The sequence below is a fragment of the Toxotes jaculatrix genome, chromosome 8 (genome assembly GCF_017976425.1).
Source record: "Toxotes jaculatrix isolate fToxJac2 chromosome 8, fToxJac2.pri, whole genome shotgun sequence".
In the NCBI taxonomy this organism is placed as follows: Eukaryota; Metazoa; Chordata; class Actinopteri; family Toxotidae; genus Toxotes; species Toxotes jaculatrix.
The window spans coordinates 19,525,618-19,538,377 of NC_054401.1; the positions used below are offsets into that span (position 1 = coordinate 19,525,618).

The window sequence follows — 12,760 nt, forward strand, 5'->3', positions numbered from 1 at the left end:
CGATTTACTTCCCAGAGTGAAGGTAAATCGGCCGAACTCGACAAACTTCGACATCTTCGTTCTCGACAAGCAAACATTAAAGCTCCACTCCTCCTCCCAGCTCTCATCCCTGACTCTGGATCAGCTTCCGCGCCCCTTTACTCTCCAGCCGTCTGCTCTTCAGCTGCCAGTTGGACACCAGAAACCGACCCCGGATCAGGAGTGTCCAATAAAACTCCAGATTTTTAAACTCAGCCCCCTTTTCTTAAAAAAAAAAAAAAAAAAGCCAACCTGTTGAGTGTGACAGTAGTGAAGGCAGGGTGTTGGCGCAGTGTGGCGGAAAGTCACTTCTTTGAGTCACTACCCGTCTGCTTGTGAGACAGTTCCTCGTTGTTGTCTCTGCTAAATTCAGCTTGTCAGAGGTAAGTGTTGAACAATGAAATTCGCTCAGATTTCACACAAGATTGACTCCTCAAGTGTTTTCTTCAGTTGTAGACATTTTCTAACGAAGTTCAAGTTTTTTCTAAAATACTGGTGCGCATCTCTTTAGGCAACTGAAGCACAGTTTAGCCACGGTAGGCTCATTTTAAGGACAGGCCAACATTTAACGCTAGAAAAGTGTTGTTAAATCGATGTATTTTTTTAATTAACTGGCTCAGTTACTTAAAAACTTTTTTTTTTTAAAAAGGAAGAAAATAAATAAACGCTATTTCTTTTTCCAGAGAAAAGACTTTCAATGGTTAAAATGTGAAAGTCCAATACAACATAAGTCATAATCCTGTTATGTTATTATAGCATTAATAATGGCTGACATTTCCCCTCGAGCCCACTAGTGCCAGGACAATGGGGAAGGCACGCGCCCACGGGCAAACGTGCGTAACGTCCCGGGATAGAGTCCTCCTTCACGCGCTTTGATCACGCTGTTTTTACTGGATTAAAAAAAATACTCAGTAGATTTAAAGTAAACAGACTGACATAAAAAGGTTGTAGTGTGTGTGTGTGTGTGTGTGTGTGTGTGTGTACCTTTGGTCCGTGTTTAAACCCACCAGATAAGAGAAAGAAGCTGACGAGACTGAGTGTGTGTTTGTTGTTAAGACCAGGATGTGGTCTCTGTAATGTTTTTCAAACAAATAGCATTAAATAAACAGTATTAGCAGAGTGGACACGTGGCAGGTGTCAAATGATTAAAATATAGCATACTGAGACATTTTAGCACCAGTACCAATGAAGACCTCCTGCTGTGGAATTGTTCAATATATTGTCATACTCTTACATGGTTTACTGAGCACAGTCTGTAAGGTGTGTGTGTGTGTGTGTGTTTTGTGAAAAGGCCAGCTGATAAGGCCAGTGGTGATAACAGTTTGCTACTACGTGACCCAAGTGTTGATTGGGACAAGGACAGATGCAGGAGCTGTTAAAATATTCCGTATAATATAGAACAGTAAGGAGGAGATGACTACATGTCAACATGTTGATCATTCAGTGGATTGAATGAGTTAATTAATTAGGTTTCATGCAATTTGTTTTCAGTTTGGTTATGATAACAATCGAAAGCCCACAAGATACTGAATGCAATGTTAGGAAACAATCATATTCACATTTGAAGAGCTGTAACCTGGGAGAGGTTTGTGTTATTTGCTAAATGAACAATTAGCTGGTTGCCAAATGGTCAGCCATCGATTTTCTGTTGATGCATTACTGACTAATTCCTTCAGCACCATTATATTATGAGCTTAGGGTCCTGATGATGATGTACCAAGCGGAGAGACAGTAAGAAAACAGTGTGTGCTGAACATTAGTGAGTGACAGCACAAATGTACATGGAGAAACAACAGAATTTTTTCAAAATTATAATTACGTGTCAACTCCTATAAGCCCAGTTTTTCAGAGAAAGAAAAGAGAGATGAGCGAGGTTACAGGGTGACACAGATGGAGAGAAGGTGAACAAAGGTGGCAATAGACAGAGCTATCCTTCCTTTCTCAGGTGAGACAGACTTGGCTCTTTGTCCTCACCTCGCCTCACACGACAACAGATCTTAAAAAAAAGAGAACGAGTGAAGGGGAAAACAGTTAAGAGAGAGACGGGGGGAGAAAGAGAGCATGCTCTTAGGTGAGATGCACTTTCTCCTCACCTTTCCTCACATTGTTTCGCTGGCTCACAGAAGCAAATTTAGAAACCTCAACAAGAAGACATTGATTTTATACCAGGGATGTGGCTGTGACCTTCACTTCATTCTCTATGTCACCACAAAGCCTCTATTTACAGCTCAGCAGAGACACAGCTAATCATTTCCGATTTGTTAACCAGTCCACACGTGTTTGTTTACAGCTCCTAGCAATATTATACATGCACATATACATACATACAAATATGTAGCCATCTCATGTTATAGAAAATTTATTATAGTTGATACTTGTAAGTTAGAGCAGGATTAAGAGAAGAGGATTAGGGCCACATGTAAAAAGAAAAAAACAACAACTTTAAAGTCAGAATTCAATTTTTTTTTAAATGTGTGGCCCTAATTGTTTTCCATAGAAATGTGCTCGTCCTCTTTTTTTTTTATCTGCTCATTTTAACTGCAGAGCAAGCTGCTTGAACTCTGTTGCTAGCTGCTCTCTGTTAGCCTTGTGGTTACCATGTGTGACTCATGGCTCTAGTATGCTCCACTCCCTCTTACCCTCTGTCCGTCTCTTTGAGTCCCTCCTCATTCCCTCTCTTTCCCAACTGCACTCTCCTTTGTCTTCCTGCCTTCCTCTGTCATTCTCTCAGGCTTGAGTTCTTCCTCCTCCTTCTCTCCCTGTCTTTTGCTCGCTCGTATAACTTGATATCTTGTTTGTACTTTCCTCCCTCTTTCTCTTTCTCCATCCCTTTTCCCCCTTTCTTCATTAGTGCATTGCCTCCTCTGATTCCCCACCCTCTGTCTCCTTCCTGTCTCCCTCACTTATTTTTCCCCTTTACACATTAATGTGGTCAGCACTTTGGTTGCAAGACTCATCCTCGGTCAGAAGCTGTTATCTGTTATCGCCCAGCTATCTAGCAGCCACAGAGACCAAAAACATCTGCTCCTTAATAGCTCAGGAATACATTTCAGGCCATGCTCTTCATCAGTCACATTTCTCAGTTTTCAGCTCTTGAGAAACATCATGTACTCGAGTCGTAAAATGACAAATTCCTGAGAGGAGTGGTAAAGTGAAGGGAGGAACAAGTTACAGTAAGTTCAACTGTGTCTCAGCTGAGATATAAGAAAATGATTCACATAGTGTTGAGTGTGTTAGTCGGACTCCGACAACGTCAGAAAAATTTGTGTGTGTGTGTGTGTGTCTCGTAAAGGATGTGTTGCACACTGGAATCCAGTGCTGCTAATTTAGGAATAAATAATTCCACAGAGAACAGGCAGCTGTCTTTGTAGTTCAGTACAGGAACACACACACACACACACACACACACCGGTGTCCAGCACTCAAAGGGCTGGGTGTGTGAATGTTGGAAAAATAGAGACAAAGACACACACTTGTGCACACTACATCTCATAACTGTGACAGTCATGTGCTCACAAAACAGAGGAAGCAGAAACAATATCTGGCTTCAGGGATAAAGTCACAAAAAGTCACAATACTTACATACACACACGCTGTGTATTTAGGTTTTATGAGCAATGTAAATTCCTCATACACACATAGTACATGTCAAATTATAGATTCATATGATACCTGCTCCCAACAAGGTTTGTGTTTTTTTGCATTGCTCTTTTCAAAAGGGCATCTATATGTGTGCCACCACACTCAGCCACCAGAAAGGAGTAGTAAACACTTGTCTCATGTTCAAAGCCAACTGCTGGCCTTTCTCTGTATGTCTGCACTGTGTGTGTGTGTGTGTGTGTGTGTGTGTGTGTGTGTGTGTGTGTGTGTGTGTGTATTCATGTTTGCATGTTTTGTCTATTGAAGTGACAGAGAGAAGTCGTTTCACACTCAGGTTTACAGATTAATGGAGACATTTTGTCCTGTTTTCTTACAGTCAGCAGCCACACTGATCGTTGCTCTGCTAGCTGCAGGATTTCAGGATAGGATTGTTGTTTGCTCAGTCCATTCATTTGTCGATACCTAGATATTTCTAACTTCTGTATAGATTGCTATAAAACTGACTGAAGAGTCAAGAGAGGACCAGTCCTAATGTTTTTGGTGACCTCATGACCTTTGGCAGCAGCCATGAAATTTTCTGAGCACATTCATGTAGCCCAGAGAAGGACTCCTGTCTACTTTGGATAGCCACGCAGATATCTTTGGTCTGTTGAAATTTGAAATATGTGTCTCTGAGATTTCTGCCTCCACCTCAATACAATGGACATAAATGGTTTTTAATTTCAGTTGCTCACAGCATTAAAAAAAAATCCCAAGATAATGGATATTCAAAAGATTTCTGCCAGAGATGTTTTACACTCAGTGTCATTTTGGAGAGAAGTGTTTCTAGTATTTTGTCCATAATGTTTGTATCAATGAGAGTCCACTTAAAATTAGAAACAGTTCAAGAGCACCACAAACTGCAGCCTCCAAAATGATCATACTGCTAAATCAGTACTTCTCTACAACAGTTTCAACAAAAACGGAACATTATAATCTTCATGAATGCAGGATTTCTGGCAGGACTGTTGTGTTAGACTGCTTTAGCTTTAAATCTAGTCTCTGAAGATTTTTTGCAACAAAATTGAAATATTAAAACTGCTGGTAGGTAAGTTGTAAATGGGTCCCTGACTGAGTGAATGATGGAGTGACTGTCATCAGCAGTGGTAACTGTTTTAACAGCCCCTCAACTTACTGTGTAACCTCACTGGAGGATTAAAGGAGAGAATTAAAGTGGGATAGAATAAGAGAAGATGACAGTGCGTGAGCTTGAGATGGGAAAAGACCTAACAAAAGCAGAAGAGAGGGGGTGGGTGAAGGAGCAGGGATGTGCACAAGTGTGTCAGAAAAGGGAAGTAGCAGAGGAGAGCTTTAAAGAGGCTCGAGAGAACTGGAGAGGAGACAGTAGCTTGACATAAGCGGAAGAGGGGTGTGAAACTGGTTTAAAACAAACGGGCGATTCTTCGAGCGTTTAGCGTGAGTGGGAAGGGCTATCAGGCACAGAGAGAGAGAGAAAACTAAATGAAAGAAGCAGAGAGTGTGTGGAGAGCAAGGGACAAAAAAAAGTGGGAAAACAGCCCTAAAGACAAAAAAAAGGGATGCGGAAAGAGCTGAGGACAAAAAAACGAGGGACAGTCAGAGACAGGCAGACTAGCATGACAGAGCCAGAACAGAAAACTCTTTATCCCCAGATCAGGCGGAGATGGAGAAGTGGCTCCATAGGGAGGCTGTGCCTAGGGCAAAAGAAACTGTCCCATAAATATGGGTCTTCAGAGGCTCTTAGTTCTTGTTTGTTTTGTAAAACGTGTATGTGGCATGAAACTGTATTAAAATCTGAAGCAGCTGATTCATTAATTAATCGAGTGAAAAAAAATCAGTCAGCAACTGTTTTGATAATTGATTTATCATTTAAGTCTCTTTTCATGCAAAACATTTAGATGAATCAACAATGAAGAAAATCTTGAGTTGCAGGCCTAAACGACACAAAGAACCACAGATGTTTGATATTAAGTATTGTAATGTACGTGCTGCCAAAAACCACAATCTTTATTATCAATTAATGTGTCTATATTTTTTGACTAATTGTCTATAAAATTACTGATCAAAACCTCCCCAATAATTACCTACCCCTTTACAATTATAAAACATGACTGATCAGTTAATGACCATTGTTTTGCGGAGCTCCTCAATGAAAGCATAGCTCTGTTTTATGGCCAGTCTGAGCACTCAGCTTTGCAAGCTTAGGTTATGCACCTTCCTCTACCTATGCACCAGGGTGCTGTGCTTTTGTCCTTTTTACCAGCCATGTGAATTTGAATACACACTTCCAGTACTCACGTCCTCGCTCCACCTTATACCAACGTTTGTTTTAGAATATGACCTGCAGATAGGAACAGGGTGGTGCCACCTCTTTTATTCTCCGTCCTCTCTCCTTTTGCTCTGCTTCTCTGCCTAACCTTTCAGCAGTCTCACCTTCAGTTTGCCCTCTCTGTCTGCCTGTCTTCCTATCTTTCTCTCTTGTTACTGCCGCTGCCCTCTCTCTCTTCATCCTCTCTCTCTCTCTTCCCTCTCTACTCTCTGTTTGTCTTTCTCCTGAGGTAAACCATTCTCTAGTGGTTGCTGGCCTGTTTCCCATCCTGTACATTCCCCCTGCCTCGCCTTGGGTTGCTGTGGAGAGGCACCAGAAGAAAAGCGCCTGTCCTGCTCTTCTCTTTCTCTGTTTCTGCCAAACTCCAAATACCACCAGCCGAAGAGGGAGACACATTGTTTTATTTTCATCCCCTTTTATCATGATTGCTTAGTCTCAAAGGTCACTGTTGTTTTCCCTTTCAGACACTTAAAAATGCTAGATGGTACTCAACCCTTGAAACTGCATTTTTACCGTCTTGGATCATTGCAAATACACTGTGGCATGATCGCTTGTGTGGCCTTCAGGTAGCATCGGGTTTCTCAAATAGGAAAAGAGACAAAAGATGAGAAAACGTTTCCAATTTTCCCCAGAATTGTCATAAATCTCAGGTGTGCACAGAGAAGACTGCAGAATTTCAACAGTCACTTGGGCAACCTGGCTTTAATTTGATATCATCCAAATAGTGTATATTTATGTACATCTGTCACTTATGTAAACGCCAGTTTGAAATGGCTGTGTTTGCTCTTCACTGTGGAGCGCTCTGAGTGGAAAAGTGCCGTAAGTGGAAAATCACTCCTGTGTCACCCAAGGTGCGTCTCCTCTCAGTGCACACATTAGCTCTGCTGCTGCTCCTTCAACATGGCAGCTACGCAGTGTGGAGCAGCTCAGGCAGTGCGTGGGATGTAATCATACTTGACGGGAAATCTACTTGCTCATTAATGATGATATGAGTGTGATTATTGTAGATTCAGTCTCACTGTCATGAGAGAATTCTGACTGTCACGGGGGGGCAAGGACTTGGACCCAAACGCAAAAACCCCAAAGACAGGCAGAATGAGTGAACTAAAAGTCTTTTAATAAACCAAAATCACTGGAAGAGTCCAGGGCAAGGGAACAAAACTAAACTAAAATACAAAAGTCCTTACTTAAAACAAAAGAAACCGAGGTAAGTCCATAAAGGGGAAAACACAAGACACAGGAACATGAACAAACACAGGGACTTGACGTGGTGCAGACTCAAGTATGGACACAGACATGGAAACAGACGAACCGACAAGAACACAGCAACAACGAGACTTAAATACACAAGGCAATGGGCCACAGGTGAAACCAATTAGGGCGGGGCAGACAATCACAAATGGAGGGAAACAAGACAAAGACAGGAAGTAAAACAAGACAAGATACACAAGGGCCATGATTTCAAATTAAAACAGGAACTATGAACAAAACAAACTAAACAAGAGTCCAAAAGTCACCAAAAGAGAGATCAAAACATAACAAAAGGGTTCTGAATACAGCCCCCTTAGGGGCTAGTCATGACATATTTATTAGTTATCAGGTTTTGAAAAGTAAAAAATACCTTCACTGACTTAAAAAAGAAGCACAAAGTTCGGTATCTGTACACTAATGTTCTCTAGAAATAAGATAAAAATAACATTAGAGACAGGAATAGCTCTGGAAGGGTGAATGTACTTTAATAATATTATCATGGATTTTTTTTCCCAGCAAATGAAAGAAAATTTAGAAGCATTTCTAGTATTTTGTCCATAATGTTTGCATCAATGAGGGTCAACTTAAAATTAGAAACATCCACATTATAACCAATATTATTATAACCAGTAAGAATCTGGACGACCACAGGAGGCAACTACTTGCACATGGTCACGCACATTATGTGTAGTTTAATAAGCCTGCAGTAAAGAGTAACATGGAAACAAGAAGAAAGAAGATTGAAGCTTTTTTTTTTTACATGGCAGCAGTGTAATGCCTTACCCAGAGAGATTTAGTTCTCCCGTTAAAGCTCCATTAGAGCACTTTGTACCCATCAACATCAGATCAAGTTTCTGTGTGTGTGAGTGTGAGTGTGAAAGAGAGCCGGAGAGGCCCCTTTATGCCGATCTAAATTCGATCAGATTCATGCGCGCTTCAGATGGGGTGGACAGGGTTTGTCTCTGTGTGTTTAAATCCTTTTAGTGCCCCTCAGAAAGCACAGAAAGGCTAAATGTTGCATCACACCTCTGTTGACTTTGTTGGCCAGTGTGAGCCAGTTTGGAGTACTGTAATCAGCTTTCTAACATGCACGCTCACTTTAGAATTTGATTATTTGTGCCATTGGGACTGGAGATCATTTTATTTACACAATGTTAATACAATCAGAGCTTTATTCAAATGGCAAGCCACAGTTAAGTTTCAATCAGCATGCATGCACCAGTCATACACATTTTAATATCTTTATTGCTTATTAGGCTTGTTGCTGTGGTAACTGAGTTAGATTATGAAGCCGCATATATAAATCATTAGCTCTCATTAGTCTAATTGCCTTCTTAATTGTCAGTGATATTGTTGTTGATATCCCTGTCTGTATTTATCTCTGCAGGTAAACAGCCTCAAGCCTGATGATGTCAAAGATCTGTGCTTTGGTGTTGGTCACATGTGAGTAAAACTCTTAAATGTCTTTTAACGTGATCACAGTTTTTTTTTTCTCAACAGGAAAAAAAAATCGAATTAGTAAATTCCTCTTTTTAAAAGCTACAAAGTCAGCCACAGCGTCACTGTAAAATCAGTGCTCATGACCTGTTTCTCATGACCACTTCCTCTTTATAAAGGAAATTCATTCTGAAGGTCTGTCTTCCATCAGTGCATTGCTCAAGTATTTATATTGTTGGGGCTCTTAAGTAACATGTCTGAGGGGAGACAAAAGGCAGCAGGGTGGATGAGTCGTCACCGGTCGTCCGTTTGCCCCTTCGCTCTAGATTTTAAACTGTCTGCACATCTGATATGATTATGTGTCACAAAGCAAATGAAGTGCTCTGCAGTTACAGGGCTGAGAAGGTGAAGGCAACAGCTTCCACATTTAGCTTCAGGTGTTGTTCAGGAGGAAGCGAGATGAAACAGACAGAGGTTTATTTAACATTTTTAAAACATATCTGGATTTCCAATAAACACAGCAGAGATTTAAGAGCTTTTTGAGAGGTGTTTTATTCGCAGACTTTGACGGTTTCTTTTGTCAGTGCTTCTGAATACGAGACCTGTGAGTTTGCCTGAGTTTCCACAAAAGTATCAGAAAAACGAAAGTTTAATGAAAACTAAGCCACTACAAAATCAAGTAAATGAATGTTTGTGTTTCCCCTGTATATCTATATTTTCTGGTTAAGCAACAGCAAGTGAATGATTTTATTCTCTATCCAGCCTTCATGAACTCAGTTAAACCAAATGAGATGCCTCAGGCTGTGTTTCACTATGATCATGTGTGTGTCTGTTTCTGAACTCTTCTGAACAGTCGTGTCCCTGGTGACTGCAGAAGAACAGAACTGTAAGTACACTGACTTTTCACTCTCACTAACACCTGCGTTTGTCTCTCTGATCATTTCAGCAGTACGGTTACACAGGTTTCAGCCTCTGCATTTTACAGTCAGAAAGACTTTTCTCAGCGGTTTTGGTTAAAATTGAGCGTAATGTTTGTTTTGTGTTGGAATGTATTGACCTGATTGTCAGGGATGTTAATCATTAGTGAGGGGATTAATCTGGGCCATTGTGTATGCTCATCTCTCGTTGTACTTTTGACTTTATTATGTCACTGTTTGAAATGTGGATGTTTCTGTGTGCCCTCATTTCTCTGCTCTTCAAACTGATGCTTTTCATTTCCTGTTCCTACAGCGGAAGATGACCCATTCACTTTTGGTAATCCATTGTTTTTCTTGTCTTTGTCGCTCATCTTTTTAACTATTTTCATCATTAATATTTATAAGTTCATGGAAGTGGAGGATGATATGTTCCATCAGCAGCGAAGTGTACGAGAAGACTAAAACATACATACTGTACTAATACTGTAAATATATATGCTGCTGGCTGAATTAGTACTTTTTAAAACTCACTTATTTACACAGCGATGTGGTTTTTTTATAATATTTTTTTATTGTTTATTACTGGGATAATTTGCTTAGCATTTCTTGACTGTGATGTAGTTTTTCTATTTATGGTAAACATGATCTGCCTGTGCAGACTACCACAGACTGCGTGTTGGAGGCCTGATTCTAGCTGCCGTCCTCTGTCTCATTGGCATCACCATCCTGTTCAGTAAGATGCAAATTATATACACATGCACACACACGCACCCTATATCCACACAAGCATAGTCATAAACAGAGTCAAACAAAGCTCAAATACACACACGACAGACAGAAAGTCAGTGCTGCTTTTCTCTTGTTGTAGGTGGCCACTGCAGATGCAAGTTCAACCAGGACAAGAGGTAACATGAAAAGCATGTGTGGAAACTCAGCCCAAGGACCAGTTAATTTTAATTTAATGTTGTGAGAACACTATGTATGACCAGGTTTTCATGAACAAAGTCGCACCAGATGAAAATCCTAGAGGCCTTTTGCTTTTCTCTCCTCTCACTCTCTCCTCGCTTCTTTTCGCAGAAGGAGGACAGGAAGCAATGCTCAGCAGATGCTCAACGACCAAGGTAGCATTTATTCGCCCCGCAGCAGCCCCATCTTTGAGGTTGCACTAATATGCGTGTTTGTAGTTATGGTTTATTGTAAATGTCAACAGAAAAGAGGATCACCTGTAACTACATGACAACCAGGGCAACTTGTTGTTCTACATTTGTTCTAAACAAATACACCTGTCTTTCCAGTTCAACTTATATGGTCTTTGCAGACATATGTATGTAGACTTGTGTGCAGGGAGATAAACAGCTCCTTTCCCTCTGAAATATTCAAGATTTCATCACCCTATTGACATCCTGCTAAGGTCTAAAGTTATATTTACTTTGTCCATCTGTTTCACCGTAAACGGCCTCATGTCTCACACATACACACACACTGTATGGAAAGCTCCCACAGTGCTGGACTGAGATGCCATGGAGCTCACTGTTCAACAGGTGGTGGAGCTCTGGGTGTCTGGCAGACACAGAGCGGAGGGAGGGAGGGAAAGGGGATGGTTGGTGTCAACAGCAAACATTTCTATTTAATGTGGTGGTGTAGCCATAAAAGATCAGTCACACTCAGGACACCCATGTTTTTCACTCTCAGTTTGTAATGCAGACTTTCTGTTGTTAATTAGTAACTTCCAAGCTCTAGTTAATTTAACCCCTGATGACACTGTGCTGATGTTTGATGCTGCTGGAAAATCAGACTAGTTTGAATGCAGCAGCTTTGATGTAGGTGAAATACACAGGTGACCCATATGGAAAACGCAGCGTGTGTGTGCGCACTATGTAAGCAACTCAGCAGGAGCCTTCAGGGACATACTGCAGTTTCCACTTGCTTGGGCACAGACACACACACATACACACTGTTTCTCTCTTTCCATCACTCATCATATGAGAGTGAGTGGCCGAGTATTAATGCTCTATCTCATGAAGAAATCTAAAACAACTTAAAGTAACATGTTTTTCTGTGTTTTTATAACCTAGTGTATTATATTTTACATCACGTTTTCGAGCAAAAAAATTGATCAGCTGAATTTTGAAACTCACCCTCCTGTCTGTCTGTCTATCTGTGTGTGAGTGTAGGTCGTGCCTGCGACTGCTAGAGGTCAACCTGAGCGCACACTGACTTCCCGAACCTGCAACCAACAGATAACATGGAGGATCAGCAGCAGGATTTGTGATGCCCAGGAAGTAGTCTGTGTGTAGCCGCTGTAAGGTGTGATGCTTTCTCCCTGATAACTGAGCTACTGTCCTGCGGCCTGCACCTCCACACAAACACACACACTCGGACATACACACCCTTGTACGCATGGTTTTTGTCACTTTTCAACTTAAAGTGACAAAACAACACTAACACAAACCTATTACCAAAAAATACCTTAAGTGTCTGTTCAGAACTATTGTAGGTTGTGTTAATGTCTCACTTTACTTCTGTTGCCTGTAATGTTTGTGTAAGGTAAACATTGATGTAGATATTAGTCGCTTACTGTGACCAGCCTAACTTGCTGTCCGTGCTTTCATGTCAAATATAAAGAAACCACATAGTCATGAGTGATTAGAGTGTTGTTGATAATTCATGATAATCTGTCAGCTTTATGGTGGAGTGTAGAGCATTGCACTGTTCAGAGATACTGAAAGAATCTGTCATGTTTCTATAAAACAACTGTTGAAACTACTATGAGCAATGGACTTTTCTTTCCGTGTTGAAGTGTGTGTGAATGGGTGCATTGATTGTGAAATCCACTGAATCTTCAGCTTAATTTGGTCAGTAACTGAGGTTGTATGCTTTAATGGACTTTGTATTACTTCAAGCACTATTCAGTTTCAAGTTGTACATTTTTAAAACTGGTCATTAAAATGTGATTCCAGATTATGTCCAGTCAATGTATTAAAACTGGGCTATTACTCAGAACATTGGCCACATTTCAACAGTATGACATTGTATTGTTAAGCAGATTTCACTACAAGACAAAAGCAAGGAAGCTGATATTAATGTTTAGCAATTCAGAATTCCTGACCTTGTTAACAAAACTTGAAAGGAGTGCAGGCGACACATGATAAATCAGCAACAGGTGGTGAAGATGCTGTAATAATACTTG

General features: G+C 40.7%; 1 protein-coding gene across 1 annotated transcript; it reads left to right on the top strand.

Annotated features, from left to right (window-relative positions):
- Positions 1 to 178: 178 nt before the first annotated feature.
- Positions 179 to 12,336, top strand: LOC121186286 (phospholemman-like). Its single transcript, XM_041044974.1, has 8 exons — positions 179 to 401; positions 8,604 to 8,659; positions 9,507 to 9,539; positions 9,884 to 9,907; positions 10,229 to 10,303; positions 10,439 to 10,475; positions 10,648 to 10,691; positions 11,745 to 12,336. The coding sequence occupies exons 2-8, from the start codon at positions 8,623 to 8,625 to the stop codon at positions 11,762 to 11,764; spliced, it is 270 nt and encodes an 89-aa protein (XP_040900908.1). The 5' UTR covers positions 179 to 401; positions 8,604 to 8,622; the 3' UTR covers positions 11,765 to 12,336.
- The last annotated feature ends 424 nt before the right edge of the window (positions 12,337 to 12,760 follow it).

Bases quoted from the DNA above. Each gene is read 5' to 3' on its own strand.
- LOC121186286 (XM_041044974.1), top strand. From the start codon at position 8,623: ATGATGTCAAAGATCTGTGCTTTGGTGTTGGTCACAT. The intron at 9,908-10,228 runs GTAATCCATTGT...CTGCCTGTGCAG, and splicing joins AGATGACCCATTCACTTTTG to ACTACCACAGACTGCGTGTT. The intron at 10,476-10,647 runs GTAACATGAAAA...TTCTTTTCGCAG, and splicing joins AAGTTCAACCAGGACAAGAG to AAGGAGGACAGGAAGCAATG.